Raw genomic sequence first — 19,917 nt, 5'->3', positions numbered from 1 at the left:
CTGTACAACTGGGTCGAGTGCTAGTCCGTATCTCGAGACCTGCCTTGTGGTGGCGCTCGGTCTGCGATCCCTGACAGTGGCGACACGCGGGTCCGACATGTACTAATGGACCGCGGCCGATTTAGAGCTACCACCTAGCAAGTGTGGTGTCTGGCGGTGACATCACACTCCTCTTTTTATGTTTCCTTGGAGGAGTGACTCTTGGGGAGCTTTCATCGTTTTCCACTGCCTCTTGGGTTTCTTGCGCTCGGTCCTGTTCTCTGGCAAGTGATGGGTTGGTTTCCTTGTGGTTTTCTGGAGACTGCTCATTCTGAAGGACTATAATCGGTTCATGAGTTTATTCTATTTGAACAGAGATATTTGGTTCTTTTTCTTGACTCTTTGGCTGTGTTGTCACCGTCGGGTCGCTAACTTCCACTATCACTTCAGTGTCGCGAGCTGCATCATCCTGAGTAGCGTCCCGAGAAGCGTCAGGAGCGTCGCGCGTGTAGAGTTGTCCAGCGGCTGCCACCACGTAAGTTAAAGGCAACGTTGACATGGCTGGGGGTCTCACTGCTTCGCCCGCAGGTAGCTGGGCCACTCGGCGTTGTATACACTGCGAGCGGACACGGTCTGTACCGCCGCAAGACGCGCAGGCTCTTGGCTGCCCATCATACACTCCTGGAAATTGAAATAAGAACACCGTGAATTCATTGTCCCAGGAAGGGGAAACTTTATTGACACATTCCTGGGGTCAGATACATCACATGATCACACTGACAGAACCACAGGCACATAGACACAGGCAACAGAGCATGCACAATGTCGGCACTAGTACAGTGTCTATCCACCTTTCGCAGCAATGCAGGCTGCTATTCTCCCATGGAGACGATCGTAGAGATGCTGGATGTAGTCCTGTGGAACGGCTTGCCATGCCATTTCCACCTGGCGCCTCAGTTGGAGCAGCGTTCGTGCTGGACGTGCAGACCGCGTGAGACGACGCTTCATCCAGTCCCAAACATGCTCAATGGGGGACAGATCCGGAGATCTTGCTGGCCAGGGTAGTTGACTTACACCTTCTAGAGCACGTTGGGTGGCACGGGATACATACGGACGTGCATTGTCCTGTTGGAACAGCAAGTTACCTTGCCGGTCTAGGAATGGCAGAACGATGGGTTCGATGACGGTTTGGATGTACCGTGCACTATTCAGTGTCCCCTCGACGATCACCAGTGGTGTACGGCCAGTGTAGGAGATCGCTCCCCACACCATGATGCCGGGTGTTGGCCCTGTGTGCCTCGGTCGTATGCAGTCCTGATTGTGGCGCTCACCTGCACGGCGCCAAACACGCATACGACCATCATTGGCACCAAGGCAGAAGCGACTCTCGTCGCTGAAGACGACACGTCTCCATTCGTCCCTCCATTCACGCCTGTCGCGACACCACTGGAGGCGGGCTGCACGATGTTGGGGCGTGAGCAGAAGACGGCCTAACGGTGTGCGGGACCGTAGCCCAGCTTCATGGAGACGGTTGCGAATGGTCCTCGCCGATACCCCAGGAGCAACAGTGTCCCTAATTTGCTGGGAAGTGGCGGTGCGGTCCCCTACGGCACTGCGTAGGATCCTACGGTCTTGGCGTGCATCCGTGCGTCGCTGCGGTCCGGTCCCAGGTCGACGGGCACGTGCACCTTCCGCCGACCACTGGCGACAACATCGATGTACTGTGGAGACCTCACGCCCCACGTGTTGAGCAATTCGGCGGTACGTCCACCCGGCCTCCCGCATGCCCACTATACGCCCTCGCTCAAAGTCCGTCAACTGCACACACGGTTCACGTCCACGCTGTCGCGACATGCTACCAGTGTTAAAGACTGCGATGGAGCTCCGTATGCCACGGCAAACTGGCTGACACTGACGGCGGCGGTGCACAAATGCTGCGCAGCTAGCACCATTCGACGGCCAACACCGCGGTTCCTGGTGTGTCCGCTGTGCCGTGCGTGTGATCATTGCTTGTACAGCCCTCTCGCAGTGTCCGGAGCAAGTATGGTGGGTCTGACACACCGGTGTCAATCTGTTCTTTTTTCCATTTCCAGGAGTGTATATTACTATAGCACGATATCCACAAACATTTATATACGAGGGTATGTGCTTGTGTAAATCAACTCACAGTTGCCCGATACCATTCAAGACGGGGAACTCGTGAGCAGGAGACCACTTTTCTGCAAAATTGCTAATTATTCTCCCATAAGGAGCTATCACCGAACTGATCTGCTCAGCGGTGATTTCAAATGGTAGCTCAAAGATATGGACAGTCCTTAATCCAAAGCCAGCATGCGTAACACGAACTTCACTAATATTGCCATCGTGATGTTTGAACTTAACTGTTCCGCGACTAGATTCAACAATTTTGTCACACAATTCCGTGTTTTTAAGCTTGACATACACAATGCTACTCACAATTGAAATACCTATAATATCCTCAAACGAAATTTTCACAACTTCCTCTAACCATGTCTCAATTTCGAACGAATTCGGTCTCTGCCCTTTCTGATCAAAAACAAATTTCAATGTGTCTCTGTGGTGTCACCGCCAGACACCACACTTGCTAGGTGGTAGTTTTAAATCGGCCGCGGTCCATTAGTACATGTCGGACCCGCGTGTCGCCACTGTGTGATCGCAGACCGAGCGCCACCACAAGGCAGGTCTCGAGATACGGACTAGCACTCGCCCCAGTTGTACGGACGACGTAGCTAGCGATACACACTGACGAAGCCTCGCTCATTTGCAGAGCAGATAGTTAGAATAGTCTTCAGCTAAGTCAATGGCTACGACCTAGCAAGGCGCCATTAGTAACATTGCATGTATCTAAAGAGTCTCACTTGTATCGCCACAATCTCCAGATGTACCAAAAGGATGGATTAAAGTTAAGTATTCCAGAAGCTACGTACTTTTCTTTATAGCATTCATTACGTATCCTGTTTCAGACCTCACGCCATCCTGCTTTAACTTAGCACGTGCCTTTCGGCTTCCTCTCATTGTGTCTAGGCTGTCTTGTCTAGACACAACAGTCTCTTCTATTAGGCTGTTCCATCTTTCCCTCTAATATGAATCCATCAAATAACGCAGCCAACTACTGCAACAGGCGCTTGACTTACCGAGCGGAGCGCAGCAGAGCGGAGCGCACAGCAAACGCCCGAGGTCCGCACACCATGGCCGCCAGAAGCCGACTGACCTGAGCCACCGAGGACGCAGAGGATAGCGCGACTGCAGGGATTTATCTCTGGCACACCTCCCGCGAAACCCACATTCTCAACATATTGTCCCGCACTACATTCGTAGTGCTCCCGCCCACTACATCATTACGTCATTCCTCTGCTTCTTACGTGACGGAGTCCTGCTCTCTCCAACTACGCCTTTTTATGAACTTCGCTGTCTGTGTTTGATTTCCCGCCCTTGTCGCAGCTACGTCGTGGTTCTTCTTCCTTCTGCGTGTGGCAGCAGTGATGTGTATCGATATTTGCGCAGAGTACCATCTTTGGTTGGGTGCGTATAGTTTCCGGCAAGGGGGGTCTGGAGGCGAGTCGGTCTGTTGTTGCGGCCGAGGGAAGTTATCTCCGTGCGGTTCAAGCGGCGGGGGCCCTGGCAGCCCTGCTTAGTGTCGCAGGATGTGTGGAGCTGTCCGATCGCTACGAGCTTCGTGGTTCGCCGACTCAGAACGTAAAAGCTGAGTAGTGGTTTCAACTACCCAAGCCACGTCTATTCATGTTCTGTCGTTCGTTTCGGTGGTTTGTTGTTGGGGAGGTTTCCGGTGAGCAACATCGAGTGGTTCTACTGCTGAAATTTAGCCGCCATGCGGTGCAATTAACTATTTTGGTCCCCTGCGATTTGAGTGCACCAGTGGAATTTTCTGCCTAGAGGTCGTTAGTGTTCCGGTTACCTGCCCTGCCCACTAACGTAATTTCAGGCAGCGTCCTTTCCTCACCTGTTGTTGCTGTCCAATATGGTAATTAATTTTGACAGCTAATACGTACTCCATCGTGTATTATCGCGTTTGTAACATTTCCAGTTGAGGTTCTCATGTACTGACCGATGGGAGCAAGTTTTTGTGTTGGTGGGTCTGTGGCTACCCCTGGTGGGGTTCCGACGGATCAAGTGTAGTTGGGCTCACCACCTGTCTCACCTAAGTGAACGAGGACAGACTGACTTCACTGGAGACCTTCTGAGTGCCACTGGTGTTTCATTATCTGCTGTCAGCTATTTTAAATTTTAGGCTTATGATTATTGTTTGTTTCTTAAAATTTTGCCAATTTATTTTTAAGTTTATTTTTCATAATTAAACACGGCGGCCTTCTGGTTTTAAATATTATGGTAATATATTTTGAAATTTTGAAGTTTGATTGTGGCTCTTAGCCACTGGTATTGCGCCTTGCGTATGTTGTTTCTTTAAATTATTTTATTACTATCTTAATTGGATTCTTTGTTTGTTGATTTTTAGGATTTCTTGTCGTTAAACATCCTGGCTATCTGCCTTTAAGGCTGGCCGCAAGATGAGGCGCAGGTCCGTGAGGTGACGCAGGGCGACTCACGGTGAGTTTTTGCGAACCACACAACTGAATGGTGCTGCCCCCGCACGTTAGAGCGCAGCGTGACGTGACGGAGCTCCTGCGCTTGGTGACCCTGCGGACCGCAGTCTCCTGTACGCAGTTTACTGCGAGGCTCACGGTGCTTCTGGCTGTTGGTAGTTCGAAATGGAGGAAAAGCTAATTGAAGCCGTACGTATTCGCAAAGTTCTGTATGGTACAAGCCAAGAAGATTACTTGGAAACGAAGCTGAAAGCTGAGAGGCGGGAGGAAGTGGCCAAGGAAACGGACATACGAAATGCTAAGTTACATTGTAAATCGTTGTTAACATTCTACATTGACATTGTTAAAACTCTGTAGAAAATTCCTTAGTTAAAGCAATTCCCCATGACTTACTCTTCTTTTCATTTACGCACTTTTTTCTGCTTTTTGTTTTATCAAAGCGATGTAACACACAGTTTCGAATTCAAACTCAGAATTGGAATCCGATTCTGAACTTATATCTATTAACATAGCAGAAGTAGTCGCCTTCTCTGCCAGAGCCAAAGTTCCTCAGCAAACTGGGTATTGAAACTGCGATCCAACTTGCGATGATTGTCACCGTGACTCACGCTGCCTTGAGGAATTTGGCATGAGCACCCCTGCCACCTCACGGGCCTGCGTCTCATCTTGCGCCCCGCCTAAAGGTCTATGGTAATAATTCTGAAGTTTTGAAATTTAATTGAGGCCCTCAGCCATTCGTATTGCACTTTGTGTGTGGTGTTTTTTTAATGATTTTATCCCTATATTAATCGGATTTTTTATCTTGTTAATATTTCTTGTTGGAGGCCTTCAGCCGTGAAAGAATTGCTAAATTACAATAAATGACAGATAGAAGCAGAAACTGACTTCAACGCTTGGCCGTTTCCCCAATCCTATTACCTGTTCTGCCCAGCGCGTTTAGCAGGCGTTTCAGTGACGTTCAATGATATTAATTCACACATACAATGGGTTGTAAGCCAACATGTGGAAACTGTCTGCAAAATGAACTGCGAGTGCAGTTAGTTGTAAAGAAGTAATGAATTCTATATTCACACCAGTCTCCAACATTACTCTGTAAGACCCCTGAAGGTGTGTGTGGGGAGTGTCTTCTAGTACGATGGACTGATTTCCCTTCCCTGATCCACTGGTGACTGGCATGTGGGAAGAAAGACTGTCGGTTAGCCTTTGTATTAGCACCAGTTCCTAAAATTTCTTCATCGTGGTTATTTCGCGAAATGTGTGTTGGAGGAAGTTATGAGTGGTCCGACTATTCCTGCAAAGTATTTCCTAGAAAGTTCAATGGTTAACCTCTACTTGATTCACAACGCCTCTCTTGTAGACTGTGCCACTGGAGTTTGTTACGCATCTCTGTAACGCTCTCGCATCGACTAAACAATTCAGTGACGAAAAGCGCAGCCCTTCGTTGGATCTTCTCTGTATCTCCTATCAGTCCTACCAGGTAAGGATACGAAATTGATGGACAATGCTCAAGAATTTGTCTAACAATAGCCTTATAACTCATTTCTTTCGTGGACGATTTACACTTCCTTAAAATTCTTCCAGTTTGTCGTCTGCTTTTCATACTGTTTTGTGGTCATTCCATTCTGAGTAGTTACTCCTAGATTTTTTACAGTAGATACTGCTTCCAGCAGTTTCTCATAAAAGTGTAGCTGTACAGTAATGGCTATACTTTCTTATGTATGCGTTATATGTTACATTTATTTATGATCCGGTTTTAACTACCAGAGCCTGCACTATTCATCAATCCTCTGCCGGTCATTTAAAAATCAGTACTGTCTTGTGATGTTGACAGTTTCTTATAAACAACTACATCATCTGCGAACAGTCTTACAGAACATGTGACGCTTCCTGTTGGATGATTAATAAACATATTAAAAAGTAACTCTCCTATAACAGATCCTTGTGGTACTCCGGAAATTACCTTTACATCTCCCGAATTTGTTCCTTTCATGTCGTCTCGTTGTCTCTGTAGAGCTGTACCATCGGAAGCAAGGAGAGGATGTTTTTTGGCGGTCGGTATCTTCTTTCTGCAATACGAACTGCATGCATATATTAACTGGGTTCTTTATTCATAACAATACAAAGTTGATTATCTCACAATATTCGTTGTGGTACGAGCTCTTCTGTATAGTCCACGTTAGCCTCACTGCTGGCAAAGTACAAAGTCCGCTATGTTCACAATTATGCCTGTCTCTGAGTTAGCGGTGGAGCTGCTGCCATTCCCACTGGGCTGCACTGATGACACTTGAACTTACTCGGTGCAACAGACAAACAGACTCACCCTCCAGCGGCGACCCTAAATACTGGTAGCCAAGAGGGCGTTGGCGGCGCGTTCCATGCGAGTAGTCGTTGGCCTCTCTCTGTCGTCTCGCAATATCTTTGTTACATGGTGTAGTGGCACCAGCGTACGCCAACACAGTTCCGCTAAGAGCGATGTGTTGAGTTTTACCTGCAAGGATGTCGGGCATCCAGTCGAAAATCTGCTCTGATACTCGGTTCGTATTTTTTTTTTTTTTTAACCATACTGCAGTGTGGAGCGGTGTGTAGTTCCTGCCGGGAGTCAAGGAACACAGCATCAACTTGAGTGCCTTTGTCTACAGCGCTATGGATCTCATGGAGGAACAAAGAGAGTTGAGTTTCACAGGATCTCTGTTGAGGGAGTCCGTATTGACTTCTATATTGGAGATTTTCGTTCTAGATAAACGTCATAATTCTTGAGCATACAACATGTTCCATAATTCTACAACAGATTGATGTCAATGATATAGGCCTATGATTATGTGTATCTCTCCTACGACTCTTCTTGAAAATGGAAATGACCTGTGCTTTTTTTCCAGTTACTAGGTACCTTTCGTTACTCCAGCGACCTACGATAAACTGCAGTAGTAGTATCTTACACGTATCTCATCTTGTCCTGATGCCTTTCCACTACTAAAAGATAGTCGTTGCTTTCCTGTTCCTCGATCGGTGATCTCAATATCTGCCATTTCAAAGGTCATACAGTGATTGAAATGAAGGACCGTATTATAATTTTCTGCGGTGAAACAGTTTCAGAATACCAAGTGTTACGACTAAGCTCGGCGATTTATACAAGCTATGCACAAGAGGTAAGTTGCTACTGCTAATCTCCATTCTGCTATGAGATTTCAGCTCCACTGATATTGTACATTGTGGCTGATGCTGAACTGCTACTGCATTAACAGCCAAAATTTAGTAATCTAGAAAGCTTCTCCGTTTCATAGGAGAGGTTTTAAATTTACTGTAAAATTTATTGATGCTGGCAAATTGTTCTCATTCTCAAATGAATATACTCTGGGTCATATGCGCACAGTGTGATAAGTTGTCTAAAGATATATACGTAGATTCTAGGTTTTAACCTCTTAAAGTAATGAATAAGGAACTCGCAACGAATAGATTACTGTAAGATATAAAATTTTTAAATTCGGTGAGTAATTACATGAAGTATTGAAAATAAAATTTTTGTTGCTGCCAGGAACCATTAGATAGGCGCCTTGGAACAGAGATCACATGACCGTTTGACCTTTTTCTTCTTTTCCTTTTTCTTCCGATGCTCCTGAATTTCTCCCGTGTGGCATGCCGACCTCTTCATCTCAGGGCAGCAGTTGCAACCTACGTTATCAATTATTTGCTGGATGTATTCCAATATCTGTCTGCTTCTACAGCTCCTTCTAGTACCACGGGAGTTGTTCCCTCATGTCTTAACACACATTCTGACCCTTCTTCTTGTCAGTGTTTCCCGTATTCTCCTTTCCTCGCCGATTCTCCGGAGAACTTCCTCATACCTTGCCGTATCAGCCCACTTAATTTTCAAAATTTGTTCTGTGCACCATATCTCAAACATTTTGATTCTCTTCTATTCCGGTCCGTATTTCACTAACATACAGTGCTGTGATCCATACGTAGATTCTCAGATATTTCTTCTTTGAAATTGAGGGATATGTTTCGTACTGGTAGACTTCTTTCGAATAGACTTCTCTTGGCCATGAATGTCCTTTTTTCTAGTGCTAGTGTGTTTTTTTTTATCCTCCCTGCTCCGCCCATCATGGGTTATTTGACTGCCTAGGTAGCAGAATTCCTTGACTTTTCTACTTCTTGTTCTCCAATTCTAATGTTAACTTTCTGTCTATTCTCATTTCTGCTACTTATTACTTTCGGCTTTCTTCGGTTTACTCTCATACCATAATGTGTACTAAATTAGACTGTTCATCACGTTTGGCAGATCCTATGATTCTTCTTCACCTTCACTGAAGACAGCAATATCATCAGAGAATCTTATCACTCATATGCTTTCCTCCTTAGTTTTAAATTCACTCTTGAACCTTTCATTTGTTTTCGTCATTGCTTTAACAATATAGGTTGCTAACTCAAGAAATAACTGATGGCGCAAAACGAATCTGATAGTGTGAAGTAATTAATAAAAAATAGATTCTTCCGAGTGCCAGACTTTAATCAGCAAGCCAAATGTAGAAATTTTAAATTGCCAGAACAGCTACTAACCACACTAAACTGTCCCACACATCCCTTCCACGAGTTGCGACACATTCGCAATTAGGTTCCACAGCGATTAAGAAAATATTTCTTTTATTGTAAATCCAGTCACGGGTCACAAAATGTAATAAACCAGGTAATTAATTCTGGTCATCGATGGCCATCTTCAGGCAGCTGTAAATACGATATACAGCGTGAGTCGTGCATTGCGTGTGTAGGTGGTACGGCCACATTAATCAGCCATACAAGCTCCGTCACAAAATCAAAAATAAGTACCATAGACATAATTACGTCCTACATGTTGACTCTTTAAAGTCAAGATGTATACAGCAGAGAAGGAGTAACACCAGAAAAAATCAGTAAGGAGAGCTAACTGGTTTCGAATAAAAAAATGCTCAAATGTGTGTGAAATCTTATGGGACTTAACTGCTAAGGTCATCAGTCCCTGAGCTTACACACTACTTAATCTAAATTATCCTAAGGACAAACACACACTCCCATGCCCGAGGGAGGACTCGAACCTCCGCCGGGACCAGCCGCACAGTCCATGACTGCAGCGCCTTAGGCCACTCGGCTAATCCCGCGCGGCGGTTTCGAATACGGACGTCATTGGATGCCAACTGATTAACAAATACGTGAGGGACATTCAGTTCCCCAAGTCGCCTGTTGGTGATGGTGGGTACGAAGTGGAAGTGTGAAGGAACAACCATAGCTAAACCAAGACTAGGTAGAACTCATCGAGCGTCGAGGAGTCTGATTTTAATAAATCGCATAATCACTCATGTGTTCCAAACTGCCTTCTGCAGTTTACCAAACACAATGACGATGCGTAGGCAGTTAAGCGGAATAGGATACAAAGGGCGGAATGGCTGAGGTCGACGAGTAGTAGGAGAAAAACTTCCCAGAAAACGTCGATCAGAATTTTCCTCAATGGATTCTGATAACGCCACGTCTGAATTTAGCTATGCGAAGAGACGGAGGTTGAATAAGCTCTCCGTGTAAAAGAGTTTTCACCCTCAGCCCCCTACAAAGACGATGGTCACCGTTTTCGTTCGATAGTTCTGACGAATCCTGGAGTACCTCAAAAGATGCCAACAGGTCACTTTGAACAATATCTAGAACGGTTCTCCTACAGTCTTAAGGGGCTCCTGATCACAATATATTCCAAGTAAATGACTTTGTCTTGGTGAATTACCATCCCCATCAGTAAACTGGGAAGGTTGTTGAAAATAATGGCAACGAAATTAGCGGGTCTTCAGTGGTCAAAAGTGGGAAAAGCTGGAGATGATTCAGTTGGATATGACGAAAGTAAAATTTCACTGAAATTGAACCCACCTGTTCAAATAATCGAGCACCGACCTCCTACATTAGTGACTGGTTTGGAAAACTGAGCTACTTCTATTTGCATAGCTGTAGGTGGCTATAACCATAAGTAGAATTTATTTTCTTTGAAGAAATCATTGTTTGTTCATATATTTAAGTTCATTATACATGTAATCAGGATTTGTTTTAGTCCAGGTTTATTTATTCACGAAAAATCCATTTCTTGAACAGCTGGTACTTTGAATAGGAAGCTGTCCCAGATTTTGATCAAATAAAATGTTTCCCGTGAAAATTACTGTGTTCTACCTAAGTATCCCTATCCATGCCAGCTTACACTAACATGCCAGTAGGTACATGCCAACTAACCCCACACGCTAGGTTATTTGGCATTGTTGCAAACTGTGTTTTTGGGAGTGCCTAAATAGCTACTTCATTAATGGATCCTACACGACTGTGTAGTCTCGAAGTGAAACTGTCTGCAACATTCATCAGATTCTCTCCAAGTACTGCACAAAACAACATGAAAACTTGAAACCAAAATCTGTGCCAAATGGTCCAAACACTGAGAAGAATTTATAAGGCGAACGTCAACAAAAGTAGAATGAACGTAGTGAAATGTAGTCAAATTAAATCAGGTGATGCTGTAGGGAATAGACGGGACAATATCACATTGAAAATATAGACTTTTTCGATAATTGGAGTACAAAGTAAATGACTATGAGACAAAAAAAGTTGATTTCAATTCCGACTTGCAGAAACAGAAAAAATATTTTCTGAAAACGAGAAGGATGCTACATCCAATATAAACATAAATATTTGCAAGGGGTTTTTTGAAAATATTTTTTCTGGAGTGCAGCATCTTACGGAAGTGAAACATGAACAATAAACATTATACATAAAAGAGAATGGAAGCTTTTGAGACGTGGTGCTACAGACGAGTGTTGAAATGAATAATAGTTGATCGAGTAACTAATGAATAGGGGTTCATTTGAATCGGGAAAAGAGAAGAAATTGGCACCCCAATTTAGCTAAATGAGGGGGTCGCTATATATGATACATCCTGAGACATGAAGAAACGAACAATTAAGTACTGATAAGTATTGTAGAGGGATAGCAAGTCCTTACTACAATAAGAAGTTTTAACTGGATGTAGATGCAATAGTTACGACGAGGGCTGAAGCAACAACTGCAAGATTATGCAATTAGACTCTCATAAACGGACGTCTTGGCTGCTATTGAATCATTCGGCTTGTATCGTCGTAGTCAATGCGAATTTATTTCTCAGCCTGTCTCACGTATTACAGGCGTTATCACTTGATGACTGTAAATAAAATGAAACGTAAAAGATATATAGTGTATACAGTTAAATAAAAAGACATAAAAACATTTTATGTCTAAAACGAGAATCACCTGCAATGGACACAAAGCAATACAGTGAAATATCAAAATTATGTGATCATAATATGTTCTGTAAAAGGAAACGTCAAGAAGAGGTGTAAAACAAATACAAAGTTAACAAACAAGTAGATATTGTCAGATTAACACCGAAGATGGTATAATTGAAGAATATCACAAGGAAAGGAACATCTGTTATGACAGACTGAACACCGTATTATCAGGTCAAAGGTTCCGCATTAGTTACAGATAACAACAAAAATGGCGTCCGAAACATTGAAGTGTATTGCTATCGAAACAATCATCGGCTTGATCATAGTGGTACCGAATACCGGGCTCTTATTCTCAAAATTAACAGTAATAATCTGTAATCAAACAGCAAAAACATGTTGTAAGTAAATAAAAATTTCATATGTAATATTTTTATGAACAGCATTGTGAAATAATGAAATGAGACTTTGTTCCTGTTTAAGAAATTATTACATTTATTGTTTTACTTTAATAATATAACCTTTTTATACGCATTACGCACTGTCCATGACATAATAGTGCTTCTGTAACTGTAATCATAAGTGAGCAAGAGTGAAGTCCCAAAAATAAACAACAATGAGACAAAATCTATATTACCTTAAGCTAATGACTGAACACAATGCAATGTGACAGCTATAGAGTGTGACATAGCGTATAAGACGTCTACTGTATGTACAGGAATGTATACACTAATAATGGGTGTTAAAGAACATCAACATAAACCTCAGGCGAGAACCATATATTAAAGCGTGAGTTACATACCTTAAACCCTAATTTTGTGGTAACAGGTATAATTAATATATACAATGACTGGTAACTACTGTCATCTGTAACTAATACACAAAAGTGCAACAGTTTTCATAAATAACGATTGATTCTACTCATTTGCTTCATATATCAATCAGTGGCTCAGTTGGTTATGCAGTCATGTATGCTTAACGTGACATAGCTGAAATAATTACAATTTATAACTTGTAGGTACAATGTACTATTACAATATCTATGCGCATAAATGACATACTGTGTAAGGGGCCTACTGTATGGTGCAAAATTGGTTGCCTAACTATAAGTGTAAACGTAATATAACCCCATAACATATATGTATGACACATATCAGTTAAAGTAATACCAAAGCTTCAAAGACAATATACAGTTAAAATCAAAAATAAAACTTTCATTAAGATGAAGCATTCCAGTAGGTTCACTGCTATTAAACCATTATACTACAATAAAACTCTATAGACTCTAACAAAGCGTATAACAACAAGTATCCGAAGTATAGAAAACTGAAGAAGAACTCCAACACGAAACTCAGGCTGCAACCATATACGTATCTTAAACCCTATGTGTATGGTACCAGGTATAAGTAGTGACATAAAATAAATTGTTATTATGCTCTCTGTCTGTAAGTAACATCTGCAACATGTAATTTCCACAAACATACAGAAGTGCAACAGTGTTCATAAATGTAAATGATTGAAACCATTCCTTTGGTTAACATTAACTAGTATATAAACCGGTGGGTAAGTGGGTTATGCAGTCATATGTGCCTTATATGTCCTAAGTGAAACAAGTACAGTTTAGACCTTAGAGGTAATATACATTGACCTCCTTTTGTCCAGCTTAGTGCAGTGATGTGGCATGTAGTCAATAAACCTCTGTAAGTCCCCTGCAAGAACGCTGAGCCATGCTCCCTCTGTAGCCGTCCATAATTGTGAAAGAGTTGCTGGTGCTGGAGTTTGTGCTCGAAATGTCTCTCAGTTATGTCCTATACATCTTCAATGTGATTCATGTGGTGCGATCTGGGTGGTCAATCATTTGCTCTAATTGTCCAGAATGTTCTTTAAAATAGGCGAACTATTATGGCACAGCGACATGGCGTACTGTCCTCCATAAAAACTCCATAGCAGTTTGGGAACATAAAGTCCATGAATGGTTCAACTGATCTCCAAGTAGCCGAAAACTACCATTTACAGTCGATGATTGGTTCAGCTGAGCCCGAGGACCCAGTTTGGGTACATGAAGTCCATGAATGGCTCAACTGATCTCCAAGTAGCCAAAAACAACCACTTACAGTCGATGATTGGTTCACGTGAGCCTGAGGACCCAGATTGGGAACATGAAGTCCATGAATGGCTCAACTAATCTCCAAGTAGCCAAAAACAACCATTTACAGTCGATGATTGGTTCAGCTGAGCCCGAGGATCCAGTTCATAACATGTAAACACAGCGCACATCGCTATGGAGCCGTCACCAGCTTGCACAGTGCCTTGTTGACAACTTGGGACGAAGGCAGCGAGATGTCTGCGCCACTCCTGGAGCCTACAGTCAGCTCTTACCAGCTAAAATCGACTCGTCTCACCAGGCCACAATTTTTCAGTCGACTGAAGTCCAAATGATGTGGTTACAAGCACAGTAGAGGCGCTTCAGGCGTTGTTGCACTTTTAGCTAAATCACTCGCGTCGGTCGTCTGCTGCCATAGCCCATTAACGCCAGATTTCACCGTACTGTCCTAACGGACCGTTCATCGTACGTCCCACATTGGTTTGTGCGGTTACTTTATGGGGTGTTGCTTGTCTGTTAGCACTGACAACTTTATGCAAACGCCTCTGCTGTCGGTCGTTAAGTAAAGGCCGTCATCCACTGTATTGTCCGTAGTGAGAGGTGATCCCTGACATTAAGTGTTCTTGGCACACTCTTGTCACAATGGATCCCGGAATATAGAATTCCCGAACGATTTCCAAAACCCAAGTCCCATGCGTCTAGGTACAACCACCATTCCGCGTTCAAGGTCTAATAATTCCCGTCGTCCGGTCATAATCACGTCGGAAACCTTTTCACATGGATCACCTGAGTGCAAATGACAGCTCCGCCGATAGGCTGTCCTTTTATACATTGTGTACATGATTTTACCATCACCTATGTATTTGCTATACGCGTAAGTAACATACTGTATACTGGGTTGCACATGTACAGCTGAAGGCTCAATATGCTTTTTCTCAAATACAGGGTGGCGCAAGAAATGTGTACCAGTTGTTTCTCTCACAATTTACGACGCACATTAGATATTCCGCTGGGATCTCTACAGCAGTACCAGCAGAGCTTGTAAAAACAATTGTTATATGAAATGACGTGTAATTCACGATACTGCCGCTAGGAGACTAGTAAGCAGCAATGGCTGACAGTGGAAGACTGACGACACAGCAACGATCGGCAATTGTGTTACTTTTTCATGAAACGAAGAGCCTTGTTGTGACTCAGAGGCGTTTTCGACAACAGTTTAACACACGGTGGGTCCCTTCCAAGAAGACCATCCACAGGTTGTACGATAAATTTGTACAGGAAGGAACAGTATTGGAAGCGTAGCGACCTCGGCCTAAGCCTGTTTGTTCGCCTGACAATATTGAAGCGGTACGAGTTGCTGTACAGAGAAGTCCCGGGAAATCGTGTAGAAAGGCAGCAGTGCAACTGGAAATATCCAGACGCTCCGATCAACGCATTCTTAAAAGTGACCTCCATATTTATCCATATAAGATGACCTGTGCACAGAAGCTCACTGAAGAACACAGGCAGCATAGACTACTGTTTGCTCAGTGGACGGGGGATAGGGAAGAAAATATCAACAACGTTAGGTTTTCAGACGAGGCGTATTGTCATTTAGACGGTATGGTTAACAAACAAAATGTACGCTTTTGGGCCACTGAAAACCCACAAGTGCTTCATGAACGACAATCCGAGGATTACAGCGTGGGCAGCAATTTCCAGTCACGGACTTATTGGACCCTTTTTCTTTGAAGAAACTATGAACAGAGCGTTATTTGAGCATGCTTCGCAATAGCTTCATTCCACAGCTTCTTGCTACCGCCTTGCCATTCAACAAGCAGTGGTTCATGCAAGATGGACCAAGGCCACATACTGCAAACACTGTGTTGGAGTTTTTACACGAGCATTTCGACATGCGGAACATTTCACTCAGGTTTCCAGATCGCTTCAATGATGGACAAAATTGCTCCCCAATAGTCCAATCCATGTGACTTTTTTCTTTGGGGGTACCTAAAGGAAAAAAATTTCCCGAAACGTCCACGTGATTTAATGGAGCTCAGAAGGATTATTCTTCAAGCTTGCAGTGAAATCACGGAAGACATGTGCCGTAGGGTAATCACTAGCTTCACTGTTCGTTTGAAGGAAGTTAGGAAACGAAATGGGGGACATATTGAGCATGTGCTGAGTTAGAACAAATCTCCATGGACGGCTATTCATTGTAGTATATATTCCTGTCAGATTGTATTGACAATAAAGTTTATGTTCAAAAATTTCGTGCACCACCCTGTATTTATGATCTTTTCCGACTTCGGGCGTGTCAGTCGGCAAAACTCAAACGAAACAGGATGTCCCACGCAGCTCCGTGTGGGACGTCTGGAACAAAACAGATTCCATGGTACAGCACCATACAGTCCCGAAGATTCAGCTAAGAACAGCATTCTCAATTCTAACCCTATGGGATGTGGTACTCTCTGAATAGCATCGTGAGCCTCCAGGTCTGCTGTAGCTGGAACACTATTTCCCACGGTCCGCAAGAGTCAAAGCAGGGAAGACCACGCACATTCTGATGGACCGGGACCACTCAGCATTACGGCAGCCGTGTAGGTTAATTGAGTTTTAATTCTCTTTTGCGTTTTTTTGTAGCAGACCTCGACCCCGGCGAGAATCCCGCGGTTCGCTAACAGCGTTATCTTCTCAGGCGCACACCCTTCCCCGTTTAATTAAAAACCCTTAGGAGGGAAAAGAAGTTAAGACTCATTATTTGGGGAGCTCGCTTAAAGGAAACAAGACTGCAAAGGCAATTTGCGCCCGTTCCTCGTCGGTAATTAATCGGCAGTCGTTCCACCCCGTTCGTGCCGGCGGGCGAAACTTGCTTTTCTGTTGAAGCCAAGTGATTACAATTGCACAAACTTGTTTTTTTTGCTGCTTTGCGCTGGGAGTTGAGAAGTGCGTATAATACTGGAGCGGAACAGAATAAGTGTTACCTGCAGGCGATATCAGATGTGCCGTTGGCGATTAACAGTTAACTATGCCTGTTGAGCAGAAACAACAATAAGACAAGTAAAAATAGGAAGAAACCTAACTCCGTATCTAATTCGAAACTTATGACCGAAATATCTGACACCTGCTGATAAAAACATTGTCCAAAAGAATGATGATATGTCTCCATTTCTCTTTGGCTTCGTTCTGGAACAAGAAGTGAGAAATTTGAGAACACTTGAAACCACGGAAGACCAGAGAATGATGTTTCTACCCTTTTCGGACTAAGTTGTTAATATTACCAAATGACGTGTTTACTGCAGTAAAATGGGGAGATACTCTCGAAGAATGCTCTGCAGGTTTCTCTATAAATTTCCTGCCTAACAAGTAAAGTCGAGTGCTCAGAGCTCGACATCTAAAAACTAACCGCAAATAATAGAGAAACGAGACAGGGTCGCAGTTCAAGTATCTAGGTGCGATAATGAACCTATCGTGTGTGAGTCAGTCGTGCAGAGACTGCACCAACGCAATTTCAAAGGGCCTGCAGAAGACCAGACTACTCATAACACACACAGAAGTGTTTAAGCAATCATTATTCCCGCGTTCCAGAAGGGAACGAAACGGGAGGAAGCCCTAACTGGCTGAATGCCAAAAACCGTCTAGAATGCATTTCACTGTGCTTGGCATACTTAGGAGATACGTGTAAAATACACGACAGCTTCAACAAATTATGTCTCTCCTCGCATACAAAACTCAGACGATACAGTATAATTATTGAACCCGAAGCCCTTCATGTCAATGAAACTTTCACAAAAGGTGATATGGAAATTGTGGTGTCACCGCCAGACACCACACTTGCTAGGTGGTAGCTTAAATCGGCCGCGGTCCATGTAGTACATGTCGGACCCGCGTGTCGCCACTGTGATCGCAGACCTAGCGCCACCACCAAGGCAGGTCTCGTGATACGAGAGAGGACTCGCCCCAGTTGTATGAGAACCAAGCTACAGCCCAGTTGTACGAGAACCTAGCTACCGCCCAGTTGTACGAAGCCTTTCGCTCTCATTAGCCGAGAGACAGAATAGCCATCAGCTAAGTTAATGGCTACGAACTAGCAAGGCGCCATTTGTATCAGTGCCTATAGCTTACGAGTATTCAAGAGAGATGTATTCCAAGGACTAATAAAAAGATAAGTAATAAGCATCTACATACTTTTCTTCTTATTCATTTATAAGTTCTCATGTTCCAGACTTCACGCCCGTCTGCTTTATGCCGTGCGTGCACTATCGGCTACAGCGTTAGTCTAGAGTTCATTTTCAGCAATCTCAACTTCACGGTGTCGGCCCAGCTACCGACACAACATTTATTGGCGACGAGCAAAAGAGTTTGTATTAATTCGTTTACAACAGAAATCACGCTGAAAAAATTATTATTAGAAGTATAATCGGTCCAACCAGAACGAAAGATTACCGCAGACTAAAACTCGGGAACACAACAGACTAGTTGTGGAACCTCGCTGAGACGTCAAAAAAAAAAAAAAAAAAAAAAAAAAAAAAAAAAAAAAAAAAAAAAAAGAGAGAGAGAGAGAGATCTAGTAGGAGCTCTGATCAATTTTTTATGTTTTATGTAGAATGTACGTGATACAGGCAAAAGTTGACAAGTTGACAGGTGGGAAGTTCAACTGGAGAACTAAACTGTATAGAAAATAGAAACAGAATGGGCTTTGTTACGCAAGAGGATTTACGGATAACAAAACAGAGTTACATGTAACCCACCTTACAGGAGAGCAATTAATTTTCACTATATACATAAACATTTTATCAAGTAGGACCGTTAGTATCCTCAGATCGCCCATTGACACCGTAACGTTGGTCCTCGTTGATTGTACAGATAAGCAGAATATCTCAGCACTCTTTGTTTACAGACCCAAAGTATTAAATTCAGGTGGTAACAGCAAAATGCTTTTCTTCCACCACGCACAATGCCCCGTTTGCACGCACCTTAAAGGAATTATCTTAAACGGACGTAAGTCAGTAGATATGATGTACGTGTACAAAAGTCAGTAGATCGTTGGTCCACATCTGGCACTTGTGCAAACAGTTTTTCAGCTTGGCATAAGTTGGTAGACATGTTGGATGTCGTCCTGAGGGATATCATGCCACATTCTGCCCAAACCACGAATTGGCTGGAGGGCGCTGTCCATAATGCTCCACAAATTCTGAATTGGGGGCAAATATGGCTACCAAGCTGGCCGTGGTAGGGTTTGGCGACCACAAAGACAAGCATGAGAAACTCATGCCAAGTGCAGACGGGCTCTATCTTGCTGAAAAGTAAGCTTGAAGATGAAGGAGACCTGTTCTTAACCTTTTTTTACTTTTAATAACCGACACACCGTTCATTACGTAAAACTTCTTCCACTACATCAGGCTGTTACAGCAAATTATTTTGATAAAAAACTGTCTCGTTTTCAATGACTATTCTTTAATGCTACATTTCGTTTTTTTAGTGCATCAAAAACAAAAGAAAGGAAGAAATAAATAGCGAGAAGGTGGATATGGCCAATGTCCGCAGTTCTGCTAGTGTTATCACTCCATCCGTCATGTGTGTATCTAAGGTAAGGCTTGCAATTTTTATTTGACATCTGCTATTGCACTTCCTCTTTGAAAATCAAATTTTTCTTATTTCATATTTATTGTATAGGTACATTCCCTGCTCAGCATAATCTTGAGACATGCTTATTTTGCAGTATAATAACAAACGTAAATTTTCTTTTTAATGGTCAGTAATTATTGTCCCTGACACCTGAAATTGCAATCTCCATCCAATTACTAATGCTGGTCCTACTGGAACTACCTATTGGTCCAGCATCAGCACTATCTCGATATACGACAAAATAGTGTATTATCGTCAGCACGAAACCAGTAGCTAGTATAGTTCGCGCGAATGATCCCAATACGTCCATCCGAATGAAACTAAATGGGTTTGTTGCTTCTGGAAATCTCTGCAACATTACCTGCTTATGAATCAAGTCTGCACGCTG

General features: G+C 43.3%; 1 protein-coding gene across 1 annotated transcript in view; it reads right to left on the bottom strand.

Annotated features, from left to right (window-relative positions):
• Positions 1-337: 337 nt before the first annotated feature.
• Positions 338-19,917, bottom strand: part of LOC124716749 (nascent polypeptide-associated complex subunit alpha-like protein) — a 54,186-nt gene continuing 34,606 nt past the window's right edge. Inside the window, exon 2 of the mRNA XM_047243291.1 lies at positions 338-660. Within this exon, the coding sequence (XP_047099247.1) occupies positions 338-660 (323 nt within the window). The remainder of the gene's footprint in view (positions 661-19,917) is intronic.

The sequence above is a fragment of the Schistocerca piceifrons genome, chromosome 9 (assembly GCF_021461385.2).
Source record: "Schistocerca piceifrons isolate TAMUIC-IGC-003096 chromosome 9, iqSchPice1.1, whole genome shotgun sequence".
NCBI lineage: Eukaryota > Metazoa > Arthropoda > Insecta > Orthoptera > Acrididae > Schistocerca > Schistocerca piceifrons.
The sequence above is the reverse complement of the archived record's forward strand: the minus strand, read 5'-3'. Positions and strand labels throughout refer to the sequence as shown.